Below are 17,874 nucleotides of genomic sequence, written 5' to 3'. Positions count from 1 at the left end.
TCTGGTCGTTACAAAATCTTTCCTAAACATGGTGGTTCTTTGGTTATGTCAACAAACCGGACAGGCAGCTGAATCCGCCAAAGCGAGACACAGCTCTTACAATGCCATACATCCCCAGATGTCAACTGACAAACAGCTCATGTGCCGCTACGTGAAACTGTGGCCGTCCATCATGATGCTTGCTAGTTAGTTTCACTTGCTAGCTAACATTAATTTAATCTATCCAAAGTCATACTGATAAACATTCAACGAAAGTTGAAATGCTTTTCTTTCAGTTCAATTTGTATTAAGGGTTGAAATGCATGTCCAAATGAGGTACCCCTATATATTTTTATTTTCAATGCAAGTCTTAGCCGAGGCTAGTAACATTTGCATGTAAATATGAATTGACCCAGTCTTTACTTTCCTCACTGACACAGGTGAAAAAAAAGACTGCATCAAATGAAAGCTTAGCTTTGGGAAGGGAAGGGGTAAAAAGAAAGACAGAAGGTGGAGGAGGAGGAGGAGGAAGAGCAGGTACTGCCCCCTGTGCTCAGGAGAGGGTTAGCATTATGTCCCTGTACTGTTCAACACAAACAAAAATGGACTGACCTGGGGCCTGTACTACGAAGCAGAAACCCTGAACCCTCACAGACTTCATTGAAGGTCTAAACCCTGAACCCTCACAGACTTCATTGATGGTCTAAACACTGAACCCTCACAGACTTCATTGATGGTCTAAACCCTGAACCCTCACAGACTTTATTGATTGTCTAAACCCTGAACCCTCACAGACTTAATTGAAGGCCTAAACCCTGAACCCTCACAGACTTGATTGAAGGCCTAAACCCTGAACCCTCACAGACTTGATTGAAGGCCTAAACCATCAACCCTCACAGACTTGATTGATGTCACCTGGTAAGGGATTGAGGGCAAGAGGCTGCAAAGGCTCAAAATGGTATAAACAGGAATGGGACAGCACGTTGCGATCACGTTACCTTGACGACATGAAAACATGTGGTTTTGGGACTTTTTATTTTACATTTTGCACTTTCTTCACGGCCAAGGGACTTAAGGGACCGATTGCCTGATTTGAACGTGTCCCAGGCTTTTGCCTTACAAAGTGGACCAGAGGTAATTGTCAAAACAGCATCATTAAGCAAAGATTTTAAGAAAGGGTTGATAAAAAAACTAGGTGTGTAATGCTTGCATCCCTCTGATTTCATGAGTTTTTTTATGTAACATCTTAAATCCTTGTTAATGTACTTCCTGTTTTATGGTGGTTGTTTACAGCCTTTGTAAGCTTCTGGTTTTCCTGTGTTTCATGTTACAACACTTACTGTGGGTAATTCCCTCTGGCAAAGTCTGCAAAAATGCAGACTTACAGAAATTGTACATTAAGGGCTCAAAATGTCTGCGAGAGAGCCCTCGTGCACTTGGCGATCTTACAGTGGGAAGGCTCTAAGCCCTCATGGATTTATCAGGAACGCGCATGAACGTCCGCCAGTCCGTGAGTGTGGAATTTGGGATTGGGCTATCGACAGTAACAAGACTGGACAGAGCCACTCCATTGGGTTTGAACAGAGAGCGGTAAAGGGGGCGGACTGGGGGCAATTTCCTGTTAGGCCTCTCATTGACCGCGCAAGGACAGGATCTGGTTGGTGGCACAAAGCAACATGGTGTTTGACCGCGCAAGGACAGGCTCTGGTTGGTGGCACAGAGCAACATGGTTTTTGTCTGGTAGCTGCACCACAAACATTCATTTGACTCACTTTATCTGACTTTGAATGTCACTTTGACATGTAGTGTATTGAGTGAGATGATTTTGGCTCTGATTCACTGAGCTCTTTAAGGGGTTCTACTTTTGGTACAGTTCATTTTTCTTATTAAAGAGCCTCCAGCTTATACAGAACGCTGCTGCTCGCACACTCACTAGAACTAAAACATCTCACCTGTACTTGCCTCTCTACATTGGCTCCCTCTCAAAAGTAGAATTGATTTCAAAGTACTCCTTCTAACATACAAAGCCGTAAACGACTTGGCTCCAAACTACCTTAAGCAATTAGTTGTCCCCTATTGCCCTCCAAGACCGCTCCGTTCCCAGAGTGCAGGCCTCCTCGTAATTCCAAGAATATCAAAAACCACAATAGGAGGCAGAGCCTTCAGCTACCGAACCCCCCTCCTCTGGAATAATCTCCCTGCCTCCATCCGAGATGCAGACAGCCTTTCCATATTCAATTTGAGACTAAAGACATTCCTCTTTAGTGCATCCTATAGCCATGAATAATTGCGTCAAAAAACCCATCACCTGTCGGGCCAGCCAGCCAGCATAACTCATCACACTAAACACATACAGAATCCCCCTAATCAATAAAACTGGGCTACAGACAGCGTATGCTGTACCGTGAAGGAGTGCCTTTATGGATCCTTGGTACAGCATACGGCACGTGTTGCAGCTGTCTCCAGCCAGTTAGGCACTGTTGTGTATCCTGCCATCCTAACTAAAATCTGCATGCACCATGTCAGCCAACCATAACTAAAATTCCCATACACCTGGCCAGGCAGCCTCTCTCTCTCCCTCTCCTCTTATATCACATTGCTAATGCCTATATTGATACTGATAAAATGGCCATATTACCTACTGTTAATTGACTACCTAAAAAGTACCCCCCCCCCCCCCCCACACACACACAATTGTAATTATTGCCAGAGATACTCGTGCCTTAATGATGGTAGGCTTTTAGCCTGTGTTATAGATTTCTCATGTTTGTTAAGGTTTATGGTTTGTTCTTCTTGTGTGAAATATGCAGCTCTAGATCTTTCCCTGTTTGCGATTGGTCCTCTGGTGCCAACCCTTTTATGTAAACGCAGTCATATCGGGGAAAACCTGGGTTGATAACCACTGGCATGGCATTGTTTATACATGATTGTGGTGGTTATGGTTTGCTAATGAAAAGATACCAAGGGTATGTTGAACTTGTAGTAGGCTATAGGCCCCAGGTCACATTCAAACAACATAGGCCTAATTACCATTGAGATCTTTGGTAATTACAGTGAAATCTATAGGGACAAGTTAACCACACAAACCTAGCATAATTGCAGTCATAAAATAGTTCTATTGTATACATATACTATTGTATAAAACACGCTTTGTTTATGTACTGAGAGATGAAGAGTGAGAGAGATGGTGCCAGTCAATGAGACACATTCCTACATGAATCTGATTTAACCTGATTATAATGGATTACATTTGATTTGGGTGGGGGGGGGGGAAGCTCAGTTCTTGGACCTTGGTATTTCTAAAACCCTACGTACGGCCACGTGTGTGTGTGTGTGTGAGAATACCTTGACATGCAGGCATTTTCATGGTCATTTCTTGCGGTGGCATGCAACATTTGAGAAGTACATCAGACAAAGTGAAGACAACGGAGACAGGGAGTTTTAAGCACATGTGCATGGACAAACTGCTGGTGTGCCAGATGTGTATGTTTGTGAGATTTCCTCCTTGTGTATTTGTGTGTGTGTGTGTATGTGTATGTTTGTGAGATTTCCTCCATGTGTGTGTGTGTGTGTGTGTGTATATGTTTGTTAGTGAGATTTGCTCTGTGTGTGTGTGTGTGTGTGTCCGTGTGTGAGTGTGTATGTTTGTGAGATTTGCTCTGTGTGTGTGTGTGTGTGTTTGTGAGATTTGCTCCGTGTGTGTGTGAGTGTGTGTGTGTGTGTGTGTGTGTGTGTTTGTGATATTTCCTCCATGTGTGTGTGTGTGTGTGTATGTATGTTAGTGAGATTTGCTCCATGTGTGTGTGTGTGTGTGTGTATGTTTGTGAGATTTGCTCTGTGTGTGTGTGTGGGTGTGTCTGCGTGTGTATGTTTGTGAGATTTGCTCTGTGTGTGTGTGTGTGTGTGTGTGTATGTATGTTTGTGAGATTTCCTCCATGTGTGTGTGTGTGTATGTATGTTAGTGAGATTTGCTCCGTGTGTGTGTGTGTGTATGTATGTTAGTGAGATTTGCTCCATGTGTGTGTGTGTGTCTGTGTGTTTATGTTTGTGAGATTTGCTCCGTGTGTGTGTGTGTGTGTGTGTGTGTGTGTTTGTGTGTGTGCACCTTGCGCAGCACCAGTTCTCCATTCATGTGCATGGACAGGTTGCTGAAGTGGAGCAGCATCTGGTCAGTAGCCAGCTGCAGCTCTGTGACGTCCTCTCCGTAAAGCACGATGATCGCCACACACAAGAAGAGGTGAAAGTAGTCCGTCTGCCAGGGGCAACAGTTACCAAGGGTTACCAAAAAGAAACAATAGCCACTGGCTGGTATGGTACCCATGAGAACAGAGTTCACTGAAGGTCCCATGAGAACAGAGTACACTGACGTACCCATGTTTCCATGTTTAAACAGAGTGGCTTGTGTTTACAATGGAAGAGCAAGAGGAAAACAGCTTCAAATAGTCGTGTTATTCAAATTTGTACACATGATAATGTTATTCCCAATGAATTCTGCTTTAGTGTGGGTGTTACTGTGGAGGTGAACAGAAATGTCACCAGAAAATATGATGGCATTTGCATGAACTGGACTACTAACTAGTGTGTGTTTGTGTGTCTGTATGCATGTGTGTGTATATGTACAGTGTGTGTGTATATGTACAGTGTGTGTGTGTGTAATATATATATATATATATATATGTGTGTGTGTGTGTGTGTGTGTGTGTGTGTGTGTGTGTGTGTGTGTGTGTGTGTGTGTGTGTGTGTGTGTGTGTGTGTGTGTACAGTGGGGAAAATAAGTATTTGAACCCCTGCCGATCTCCCAAGTTTGGCCACTTGCAAAGAAATGTGTGATCTATAATTGTAATGGTAGGTGTATTTTAACAGTGAGAAATAGAATATCAACAAACAAATCCAGAAAACTGCATTTTATAACATTTATGACTTTATTTGTATTTGATGCAGAAAATAAGTATTTGAACCCCCAAGCAAACAGCAAGAATTCTGGCTCCCAATGACCAGTTGTGCCCAAGAAGCACACAGATTAGTCCTCATTAGGCCTAACAAGGTACACCTGATCTCAACTGGTGACGTGTATAAAAGAAACATGTCCAAAGAATCATACTTCACACTTTCAACCTCACCACCATGGGCAAGACCAAAAAGTTGACCAAAGACGTCAGAGATAAGATTGTAGACCTGCACAAGGCTGGAATGGGTTACAAAACCATCGGCAAGCAGCTTGGTGAGAAGCAGACAACTATTGGTGCGATTATTTGTAAATGGAAGCAACACCAAACAACTGTCAATCGTTCTAGGTCTGGGGCTCCATGCAAGATATCCCCTTGTGCGGTATCTGTGATCATCCGAAAGGTGCAGAATAACCCCAGAACTACACAGGGGGAGCTTGTGAATGATCTCAAGGCAGCTGGGACCACAGTCACCAAGAAAACCATTGGCAACACACTACGCTGTAATGGTTTGAAGTACTGCAGCACTCGCAAGGTCCCCCTGCTCAAGGTAGCACATGTACAGGGCCATCTGAAGTTTACCAATGAACACTTGAATGATTCTAAGGAGGATTGGGAGACAGGATGTGGTCAGATGAGACCAAAATCAAGCTATTTGGCATCAACTCGACTTGCCGCGTTTGGAGGGGGAAGAATGCTGAATATGACCCCAAGAACACCATCCCCACCGTCAAGCATGGAGGTGGAAACATTATGCTTTGGGGCTGTTTCTCTGCCAAGGGTACAGGACGACTCCACTGCATCGAGGGGACTATGGATGGGGCCATGTAACGTGGAATATTGGGCTTGAACCTCATTCCCTCAATCCCTCCCATTGAAAACGCAACCTTAAGGATTTGGAGAGGATCTGCAAAGAGGAGTGGACCAAAATCCCTCCTGAGATGTGTGTAAACCTGGTGACCAACTACAAGAAAAGTCTGACGTCTGTGCTTGCCAACAAGGGTTATTCCACCAAGTACTAAGTCATGTTTTGCTAGGGGTTCAAATACTTATTTTCTGCATCAAATACAAATAAAGTCATAAATGTTATAAAATGCGGTTTTCTGGATTTTTTTGTTGATATTCTGTTTCTCACTGTTAAAATACACCTACTATTACAATTATACATCACACATTTCTTTGCAAGTGGCCAAACTTGCGAAATCGGCAGGGGTTCAAATACTTATTTTCCCCACTGTATATGTATGTGTGTATATGTGTTTGTGTGTGTGTGTGTGTGTGTGTGTGTGTGTGTATGTGTTTGTATGTGTATATATGTGTGTGTGTGTATATATGTGTATATATGTGTGTGTGTGTATATATGTGTTTGTATGTGTATATGTGTGTGTATATATATATATATATGTGTGTGTATATATATATATATATGTGTGTGTATATATATATATATATGTGTGTGTGTGTATATATATATATATATATATATATATATATATATATATATATGTGTGTGTGTGTGTGTGTGTGTGTGTGTGTGTGTGTGTGTTTGTGTATATATGTTAGAGCTGCAACGATTAGTCGACGAAATCGACAACGTCGCTAGTGAAAAATTGTCGACGATGATTTTTATTGTCGACGTGTCATAAAATAATAATAATAAAAAAAACATATTATTAACATATAATAACAATAACATATTTTTATTTTTTTTTGGCAGACGCTAGCAGAGCTACCGGTAATTTTCATTCGGCATTGCAATGCACTATAGGAAGTGCGAAATAGTGCATCTTTAACTAATAATAATTGACCATCATTGAGAAAAATGGAACAGAATCTGCAAATAGCCTAGCATACAAATCATGTACCGTTTTCTTTGCCCTCCGTTCTCGTACCTTCATGTGCTGCATATCAGAAATGGCCGACTGAAAAGCGAATTATTCTGAGACGGCTCATGTTACCATGGAAACAATAACAGAGGCTAGCTTTAGTAGGTGCTGCATATGAGATATGGCTAACAGAAAAGTTGTCATTTTTCTCAATGATGGTCAATTATTAGTAGTTAAAGAAGCACTATTCCAGTATTTCAAAGAGAATGAGCTGTGGGAGCACAAGAACAGTGAGCGTCTAGCAGCAATTATCATAGACATATATGATATATCTATAACTTATATAAGCGTACATGTTGGAAAACAGAACGTCTCATGGAGGATGCTTGCTAACGCTATTTCAGTTATGTTAAGTGCAATGTAGTAAATCAGTGAATTATCAGAGTAGCTTGTTTTTTCTTTTGTTCTGAATAGTTAACCTCCTCCACTTAGCATTCTTCAAACAAAAGATTGTGGAAAAAAAATATTTCATAAGTTGAATTTGAATGTCAGTTGCAGCCCAGTTATTATTGCGTTGCGTTGGACCTGCAGAGGCTTGATTGCTCATTTGAGTTACTTTTAAAACTTTATTTGCACTTTCTCTTTACTTTTAAAAGCATATTTGCACTTTAATTTGTATTACTATTTAATGCATGTATTATGATGATTACATTTGTTACTCAAATACATTAGAAATTCAAATTCCAACATTTTGAGTCGTTATTTTAATTTGCTATGGGAAATAATCATTAGATTAGTCGATTAATCTAAAAAAAATTGTCGATAGATTAATCGATTACCAAAATAATCGTTAGTTGCAGCCCTAGTATATGTGTGTGTGTGTGTGTGTGTGTGTGTGTGTGTATGAATGCGTGTGTGTCCACCTGGTAGTGTGCCCAGCAGGCCTCCCACATGCGCAGGGCCTCGGCGTCAGGGAACTCGCGCTTGAAGCAGAGCAGGATCCAGCGGTGGCAGAAGAGCAGCTGCAGGCCGTCCTCACCTAGCCGCAGCAGGTGCTGGTGGAACCGCGGCAGCATCAGACGCAGCAGCTCACGCAGGTACATCTGGGGGTGGAGGTGCACACACAAAATGCTCCCATATCACAGGCACACTAAGGTACATTAACCCACACATTTGAAATGTATTTCACACAATATGTATATATTTACATATATATTAAAAGGATTATGGATCTACTGTCCCTCTCCAAGTCACACAAGTACAAGTATGGTGCCCATGAGAACAGAGTACACAAAGTACCCATGTTTCCATGTTTACTCAGTAAAAGCACCATGTAGCTAGAAGATCCTAAACTACTGTGTACTCCAAATATGTTTTAATGGACGAAAAATACAGTTTATTAGAGTGGGTTGTGTTCACAATGGAAGAGAATGAGGAAAACAAAACTGAAATGAAAGCTTCAAATATTCATGTTAGTACATCCATAATCTAGTTAATATATATATATATTAATCCAATTGGGAACAACATTACCATGTGTAAAAATACTGTCACACAAGTACAAGTATACAACCACAGAGTACCCTGTCTCTAGAATGTGAGTGTACAGAGACTGTGTGAAAAGCCTAAAGCATGTCTCCAGCATGTGCTTTGAATGTGCTGTCTGCAGTACAGACGCTGTGTCTGCTGCATGTGTTTGAATGTGCTGTGTCTGCAGTACAGACGCTGTGTCTGCTGCAGGTCTTTGCATCTAGTGCAGATGTCTGTATGGGGCGTCATGCACTGCAAATCCTGCCCTTTGTGCTGCTTGTCCCCGGCTCATCGCATCACACCCCCCCTCTTCCTCATCCTCCTCCTCCTCCTCCTCCTCCTCCCTGGCAGCCTCACCAGCTGTCTCTCCATGTCCTCATCACGGGGCGAGCTGATGAAGATGGTGTTCTCCATCAGGCCCACGAAGCACCAGAACGTGTCGCTCTCGTCCTGCACCTCGGTCAGCAGCGGCGCCACCAGGTCCGACATGCCCTGGCAGTAGCCCATCTCCGGGTTGAACACGGCGTAGTTGAGCAGGATGAGTCTGCACACACACACACAGGGTCAGACACACAGGGTCAGACACGGGCATTATTCAGGAGCCAATAAGGCTAAATTCATGACCTACTGCATCACGTTTGTTTTCATAGGTACTGCATGTCTGCCAATCACTGATTAAGTGACTGAACTGAGAGGCTGAATTGATGACAGCCACATATTTAATGATATGCTATTAAGCTGGGTAATCAGGTAGATGGTGTTGGAATGGAAAGAGAGATATAAAAACACTTTTAACTATTCATACGTGACATGCCAACAATACTGAAGAGATATAAAAACACTTTTAACTACTTGTACGTGACATGCCAACAATACTGAAGATATAAAAACACTTTTAACTATTCGTACTTGACATGCCAACAATACTGAAGAAGGCGGTGGCCATGAGAGAATTCTACCAGTTCAAAGAACAGAGGGAGGGACAGTAAGGTGAGGTACAGAAAATGATGGAAGGAAAAGAAGTTATTGAACTATAAAAGAGAGATGAGATCCAAAAGGAGAGATAAAGAGACCACTGGGGGCCACTGGAGCTCTGACCGCATCATCTCCACGTTGGGATTGTTTTCTCCTCTGAAGAAGAGGTTGCTGCGGTCGGTGCGGACCACGTCTTTGTCCACTGTGAACTGGACCTTCCTCCAGAACTCACTGTGCTCCTCCGCACTCATACACAGCCTGGACGAGAGGAGGAACACAAAGAGGGGGGGGGGGGGGGGGGGGGGGGGGGTCAAGCGGTTACTGGACTACTGGAACTGTGAACACCAAGATAACGGAGAGTGAAGGAAAAGAAAACAGCAAGAAGATTAGAGAAATATCAGAGAAATGCACTGAAGAATATGCAAGATGACAATCGAGTGAACTCCTCAACAGACCTCAGATCAGGTGCACCTCTCCAGGCCCAGTCCTTGCTTGAGGTGCAGGAGCCCTCCCCCCTCTTTACACACAGGTGGGATTTAATTAACACTGTTTTTCCACGAGTGAGTGCTGGCGGGAGCTAGGGTGAGTGTAGCCTGACGCAATTCCGCGCAACTGTTTCCGAGCGCCGGTGTTTGTGTGAGCGCTCCCCACGGTCCACCCCCTCCCCCTCCTCCTCCCCTCCCCTCCTGGGATGCCCCCGCCCCTGAGCTCCTCCGCTCTAATCTCCAGCCCACTTTAGCCCCTGGTCCACAGAGTCTAGCCACCCTGGCCCGACAGCCCTGCACAAACAGCACTTGGGTGTGAAATAACAACCACTCCCGTGATGCCTCCGAAGCAGCGTCTGCAGACACAGACACAGACACCGACACAGGGCAAAATGGCTGACATGTGTCTGTAATTGTTTGTCAGTGCAGGACGGCATGTCTGTTTCTAGACTCCTGATGTGTTTTTGCAGGAGGCGCTGGGCTGTTCGGTGCTGAAGAGGGACCAAGGTGTCCTCGAGGTGTGACAAACAAATGGGAATTGTGGTTCATGGCGACGATGCCCAAGATAATTGTGCTGACAAGAACGGTCATTCTTAGGTTGGGGGATGAGTGTCTTTCATTAATACCATTGTGTCACATTCAGATACTCACACATGCTTGAGGAGATCCAAGCCCAAAACCAATCAGTCTGTAGGATGTGCACATACACCGAGAGTCTGCATGCCAGCTGCCTAGCTACCTAGTGGCAACATTCCCCATCTGACTTGACTGGTCCTGACACTCTTAATTTCCATTGGGGTATGCAGCACTTATCTCTACACACACAGCTATTGATTGGTAATCCTGTTGCCTTCTGAAGCTGTGGTAACACCATCCAACTGAGAACCCCAGTGTGAAAACACTGTCACGTAAATAACCTGACCACACCTCTGGGAAATAAAATTCTTCATGCTTTCTTGTGATGTTATAATTATAGGCAGCACTTGTTCCACACGCCTTTTAAACCACCCTCTCTGGGGGACTTTAGGGTCTGTCCATCCTGAATGAAAAGATTACTACTGAAAGGCAGTCTGGTTGATGTTGTCCTTTCAGAGCCTTATTATGATCCCACTTCCTTCCATCTGTAGCAGCAGTGAGGTGTCTTTCACTTCCAAGAGCAGTCGGAGCTCCTTTTAGCTCTTCACCAACCTGCCAGTCTTCTAAAGGTTGGACATCATGTGGTATGTGACCTTTGAACAGGTGGTGGCAACCTCCTATTAACAGCTATTAACAGCACTCATGGCTAAAATACTATCCAGCACGCCATGCTTTGTAAGAAAATCTACAATACTGACAGAAATAGGCAGAAACTGTAGTGTTTCATGTTAAACCAATATACACATACTTCTTTCAGTGAACATTCAGTATAAACCTGTGGTGAAATGGCTTGTATGCTCCTTGTATGACCTGGTGATATTTGTTATGGACCCAAATGCCATGCCTCACTTTGTTCTCTAACTGAAATCACCGTCACACACACACACGCACACGCACACACCTACTCACACACACCTGCGCTGGTGGATCTCCTGGTACTCTGCCCTCTTCTGCAGCCTCCAGGCCTCTCGCTCCTCTGAGGCCGAGTCCCAGCTGTAGTAGCGCAGCAGGAAGGGCCACACCTCGCCCCGGATGGACGGGTCAATCCCCCCGAAGAAGATGGCCTGAGGACACACAGCCACACAGTCAGGCAAGCAGTCAGTATCTGTGCTGCTATGGAATCAAACCATAGTTTAGTGCTACAGGAAGACACATACTGACTGATGGGTCAGTGAGGTGAGGGCCAAGAATTATAGCATACCAATTATTGTTGTCAATAGGATACACCAAATGGGTACACAGGTCATACATAGCAACCCTCAAAAAGGATTAACAATTCTTTAAACAGGAATAATGTAACTGAAAAGATTGATTTTATCTTGACACTCTGACTACAATCTCCTCTCTACTTTACAATGACCCATGAAAATCGCCTGCTTCAGTTGCTAATGAATAACTAAGGCCCCAGAAGCCACCCAAACACAACAACAGAGGGGGATGCATGTCAGCGTAGCTGTTGGGCTCATCTGGGTCATGTTGACCTTTTCTGCAGTATGATGTGCACAGCAGGGGATGTTCCAGCACAGAGCCATGCTGCTGGTTTCAACCACGTCTGCCTTTCACACCTCCCTAGCTGTTGGGACTCATCTGAACGCAAAACAAAAAAAAAGAACACCCGTTGCATCAGCTTCACACCTGCCCTTAAACCCAAAGCACACACATCAAAGAGGTGTGAGGAAAAGACTCTCCGGTGGCGTCAGACATCTGAAACTGAATTTAGGGCATGGCCCTGTATCCGTTCATTCTGTGACCACCAAAACATTAAGTGGAAAACTCTAAACATAAACGGTTTGTACATTTTAAATTCTGCACCACTCTGATAGCCTTTCAACCCTGTCACGCTTAATACGTGACTGATGTTTTTAAGAACATGTCATAATTCCTCATACGTGACTGATGTTTTTAAGAACATGTCATTCCTCATACGTGACTGATGTTTTTAAGAACATGTCATTCCTCATACGTGACTGATGTTTTTAAGAACATGTCATTCCTCATACGTGACTGATGTTTTTAAGAACATGTCATGATTCCTCATACGTGACTGATGTTTTTAAGAACATGTCATGATTCCTCATACGTGACTGATGTTTTTAAGAACATGTCATTCCTCATACGTGACTGATGTTTTTAAGAACATGTCATTCCTCATACGTGACTGATGTTTTTAAGAACATGTCATAATTCCTCATACGTGACTGATGTTTTTAAGAACATGTCATTCCTCATACGTGACTGATGTTTTTAAGAACATGTCATGATTCCTCATACGTGACTGATGTTTTTAAGAATATGTCATGATTCCTCATACGTGACTGATGTTTTTAAGAACATGTCATTCCTCATACGTGACTGATGTTTTTAAGAACATGTCATAATTCCTCATACGTGACTGATGTTTTTAAGAACATGTCATTCCTCATACGTGACTGATGTTTTTAAGAACATGTCATGATTCCTCATACGTGACTGATGTTTTTAAGAACATGTCATTCCTCATACGTGACTGATGTTTTTAAGAACATGTCATTCCTCATACGTGACTGATGTTTTTAAGAACATGTCATTCCTCATGCATGCCTGTCCTTGGTTCCTCCCTCCTCGTTGCATCATAGGTGTGTATGTACACTAAAAACAAGTTATATATGGTGTTTGAAAGTCCACTCTCCATGGTATCCAGGGGCACTACTGCACTCCTCACCTTCCGCAGCTTGTACTCCTCCTCCACCTGGCCGCTGTGGTTGAGGTGGCGCAGCCAGGAGGCCACATCCAGCCGGCGGTACAGACGCTCCTCCGGGTGGGTCTCAGCCGCGGGCAGCGTGGGTCTGCGGATGGAGAACTGCATGCACGACTTCTCATCTGAAACCTAACCGACAGATAGAGGGGGTGAAGAAGGGATGAGGAAGGTAGATATACTGCCTCAAGAGGTGAACAGTTTGTTTGCCTTTCTGTCAGCGCAGGTTTGAGTTTATGTGTTAAAGTGTGAGTGAGTTTGAGAGTCTAGAGAATGAAAGGAATTACAAGTAAATAAAACAATGAAATGCGTAGAGGTACCATCAAGTCAAAGCCTCTTCTTAATACAAATTCCATTTAACACTACAATGCAATTTCGAATTAGAAACATGTATGACCCAAGTCATACCCACAGACAAATCTCTACTGCAATTTGCACTAAAATTCTGCTTACAACCTGTTTACATGTGCAATCATCCTGAGTCAACATCATAAGGACAACATCCCCTAGTCCAAGCCAAGAGAGGAGCCTCTCACCTGGTCCTTGAGCTGGGTTTCCCGACAGCACTTCCACTGCTGGAAGACCTCAGCCAGCTTCTCCAGACCAGCGTGGTGGAAATGCAGGATCTTGTACTGACTCTCCCGGCTGGCGATGACCAGCTGACCACTGGTGCAGGCCTCATCACTGGAGACACACACCACATAGGACCTCAACACAACTCACAGCCACACACACACACACACACAACCTCTCTCGAAGAGTCATGTTAGAAGATAAGCAGCTGGATTGAAAGCGTTGAAGACAGGTCCATCATATCAGTGTGAACACCTAAACCTTCAAGTATCCTTCCATATGCTACAGAAGTTGGATGTTTTGTACTTTAACATGGCTATGGTCTCAACACCACCGTCAGGAGGAGCAGGAGCAGGAGCAGAAGACAGAGCTGGGTCCAGCCGGGCCGGCGGAGTGTCTGACCTGAAGAACAGGCGCAGGGACCTCATGTGACCCAGGTCCACGCGGAACACCCCACACAGCTGCTCTAGGGCCAGAACCTTCTGGTGCTCCTCCCACCGGACACCCTGCGATTGGCTGGTTTCCGATGGGGCGTGGCTGTCTAAGCTGGAGGCCGAGCTGGCAGAGTGCGTCATGGATTCATCACACATCTCCCTGGATGGAACAAGAGGAGAGAAATGCAGAACCCATATGAACACATCACATTGACAATACAATTAAGAACCCGTCTGAGTAATAATGAACTAGAATCATAAAACAATATCTTTGCTATGGCCTGCCCACTGTTACTGGTACAAGTGAATTCATTTGAATATTTTGTCTGAACTGAATTGAATGGAATCCCCCACATTCCAGTGCACAGCTAATTTCACCGTGACCCTGTTTACCCCACGCCTCCAGCAGAGAGGAGTAGACTAGAGGAGAGTCTCAGTGGGCTCACGGGTGCCAGGACTTGGGCTTTCACCAAACACACAACCCTGACAGACAGTCAGCCATCCTCCCACTCACTCGGCTGGCTGGAGTCTGGGCCAGTGGCTCTGGTCCTCCTCTCACAAACCAAAGGTCAGAGGTCACCTACTGCACATGAGAAGCAGTACACACTGCCCGTCAGACAACATTTTATCCAACCACACTGAAATGGTGCGCTACTAACGACTGAACCACTGGATTAAAATTGAGGGATGGAATGGTGTGATTATGCACTCTTTTAGTCTCCAAGGAAACCACACATTGGTCTATTGCGGTGTAGGCCACCACACCCCACACCTCTCTCTCTCTCTCTCTCTCTCTCTCTCTCTCTCTCTCTCTCTCTCTCTCTCTCTCTCTCTCTCTCTCTCTCTCTCTCTCTCTCTCTCTCTCTCTCTCTCTCTCTCTCTCTCTCTCTCTCTCTCTCTCTCTCTCTCTCTCTCTCTCTCTCTCTCTCTCTCTCTCTCTCTCTCTCTCTCTCTCACTGGGCTGAAGAACAGGCTGTCCACTGGGGTCCACTACCACTGAGAGTCTCAGAGACATAATCAGTTAACATTGTGTCAGACATTACTGGGGGAACGACCTCATTTTCGATCGAATAAATACATTTCCTGCTCTTCATCCAAAGCAACACAAAATCCCTAAAACATACGAGCCTGATTTTATTACAAATTCAAACCAGACTGTTTTATGTTCTCTTTCTAAATCAAGTTTTGAATGTCATGCCAACAGCACAAAGGCTGTGCCGAAGACTTTTCCAGTAAAAGGCCAAAGAGCATTGGTGTTTGAGTTCTCTAGAAATACTCATCTCATCCAAATGACTTGGCCCCAAACACTGTGTCCGATAGAAATGAGCCACTAATTACCGTTATAATACTACTCTGATATTTGGATACTCCGTGCAGTTGGAAAAGAAAAAAGACTGATGACTACGTTTTTCTCAACCTTGACGTCTCTTTCAGACATGTGTATATGTTCTTGTGCATACACACACACACACACACACACACACACACACACACACACACACACAGAGACAGTCAGAGGTTTATTCAAAGTGACATGTCTACAGTTCCAACCTCTCATGTTGTCAATTAAACATTAGGGATGGCTCGTATGTGTTCGGCTCCCCGGACATCTCGCCATTCCAAAGACTCCCTCCAACTCTAAGAGCTGACATACCTCAACAACCACAAGAATCTGGCCATCAAAGACTTGAAAACAGGGAATAAAAAAAGATTAAGAATGAGACACATCAAGAAAGGCAGAGAAATTAAAAACTGGATAACTATGTCCCTGAGTAGATTGGGTATCTAATGAATGACATGAGATCTTAGAAGGAAAGATTCTGGAAAGAGGCTGAAAATTCAGCTCCAACTGCTCCACCCAAAAAACATTTGGCTCCTCTTGTGTCCGTTACAGAGCCTGACAAAGCACAAATCACTGCAGTTTAGTTCCCAGACTCAAGCCCAGGTCCTGGGGCTCAGTCTAAGGTTTACAGATAGTAAATACTTGTGGAAGGGATTTAGTTTGACAGGGAGAGAAAAGTGCCTGAATGTAACAAGAGATAGAGGCAGGGTGGAACATTAATCTGTAGGAAGGCTGCCAACAGGGACACACAAAACATCTCTGAAAGGATTTTTCCTCTCAATCTCTGTTCAGCACTGAGCTCTCACTGGCTCTGTTCTTCAACTCCCTCTTATGGCCAAAGGCTGACATTACACATGAAATGATGGACTGGACCTCTGCCTCAGTTACAAACCTAATCTCATTGCCTTTTATTTCCATTACTATTTTTCATGAACCGCAGAAATGTTCCAGTTCTATTACAGAAATGTTTCCATGAGAGTATTCTGCTTTAAATATGTAGGATGTTTGAAATTCTCAAAAAAGCCAGTACCTGCAGCAGTTCTTTATTTAATCTCAAGCAAATGGATTTCCTGGAGAGAAGAAAATCCATAACTCTAACAAAACATGAAATGAATCAAACTCTTTAAGAGATGGTGACTGAGCAGCAGTCTGTGTTATTGTTGAGGACTGAGCATTTTCGACCGATCTTAACTGATAACTGCAGTGATGTGCATATTAGGGTGCTGACCACAACGGGTTCACATAACTGTGATCAGACGGAGTTGCAAAATGAAAACAGGAAGAGAAACTGGAACGCTTTTGTGTAGATAAGAATGCTGAGCCCTGCACTCTTTGCATGAGTTCACATAAGACAGCAAAACAGCTCTATTCTAAAAGAAGTGTGCTCTCTCTAACTGTGTCTCTGTACATGTTTGAGCTCAAAACAGCTCTATTCTAAAAGAAGTGTGCTCTCTCTAACTGTGTCTCTGTACATGTTTGAGCTCAAAACAGCTCTATTCTCAAAGAAGTGTGCTCTCTCAATGTGTCTCGTGTACATGTTTGAGCTCAAAACAGCTCTATTCTCAAAGAAGTGTGCTCTCTCTAACTGTGTCTCTGTACATGTTTGAGCTCAAGCTCTTTCTGCACATATATGGTACATCTATTCATTCAGAGTTCCTATGATACATTATTCTCACAGTCTTTTCTAGAGTCTATTCACATCGTCTTTCCAAAATGTATCCCTCTCTCCAATCAGCTTTGTAAGCCCTGATGATGTCATCATCACAGATTTGATGAAACAATGAAATTTCATTGTTAATATGAATATATCCTATTTTCCCCCATGTTATGTGGTAGTCAGATTTAGAGCAGTTAGCCCCAGGTTGTTGAAATGTTTGCCCCTTAAAGACAGACAGAACCTCCCCCACTCACCTGCCCTCACTGTCCAGGAACACCGGGCCGGCGTTCTCCCCAAGCGCTTCGCTGACGGGCGACAGGCAGAAGGGCGAGGAGAAGGTGTCCGAGTCGGAGCCCAGCGTGCTGTCACGGCTCACCTCGTCTGCCGAGAGGTCGCAGGAGCCTTCGTCCCCCTCCTCCTGCTGCTGCTGCTGCCCCTGCCCCTGCTGCTGGGAGGGGCCCAGAGCGGGCTCCAACTCCCGGGGCTCAGTCTCATCTTCCTCTTCCTCCTCCGGGGCCGGCGGGGGTCGCGGGGGACGGCGTGGCCTGCGGCGGGGGTGGCGCCGCACGGGGGAGCTCTCGGGGGTGATGAAGCGGAGGGCCTCCTCGTCCTGCCGCTGGATACGGGAGTTAGGCACCCAGGTCAGGATGAGCGTGGAGCCCAGGGCCTCATCCTTCTCCATGTGCACACACAGATAGCCTGGTGAGGAGAGTTCAAAAAGAATGAAAGTTGGTATTTTGGTACATTCCGTTCATCT

General features: G+C 44.4%; 1 protein-coding gene across 2 annotated transcripts in view; it reads right to left on the bottom strand.

Moving 5' to 3' along the window:
- The window catches only part of tbc1d16 (TBC1 domain family, member 16), a 30,571-nt gene that overhangs the window by 7,712 nt on the left and 4,985 nt on the right, over positions 1–17,874 (bottom strand). For both annotated transcript variants that reach the window (XM_012818210.3, XM_012818233.2), the window contains exons 3-11: positions 17,372–17,816; positions 14,087–14,278; positions 13,648–13,795; positions 13,079–13,243; positions 11,293–11,441; positions 9,380–9,514; positions 8,639–8,825; positions 7,675–7,854; positions 4,085–4,231 (exon numbers count right to left, since the gene is read on the bottom strand). In XM_012818210.3, the coding sequence (XP_012673664.1) occupies positions 4,085–4,231; positions 7,675–7,854; positions 8,639–8,825; positions 9,380–9,514; positions 11,293–11,441; positions 13,079–13,243; positions 13,648–13,795; positions 14,087–14,278; positions 17,372–17,816 (1,748 nt within the window). The remainder of the gene's footprint in view (positions 1–4,084; positions 4,232–7,674; positions 7,855–8,638; positions 8,826–9,379; positions 9,515–11,292; positions 11,442–13,078; positions 13,244–13,647; positions 13,796–14,086; positions 14,279–17,371; positions 17,817–17,874) is intronic.

Source organism: Clupea harengus, chromosome 1 (genome assembly GCF_900700415.2).
Source record: "Clupea harengus chromosome 1, Ch_v2.0.2, whole genome shotgun sequence".
In the NCBI taxonomy this organism is placed as follows: domain Eukaryota; kingdom Metazoa; phylum Chordata; class Actinopteri; order Clupeiformes; family Clupeidae; genus Clupea; species Clupea harengus.
The sequence above is the reverse complement of the archived record's forward strand: the minus strand, read 5'-3'. Positions and strand labels throughout refer to the sequence as shown.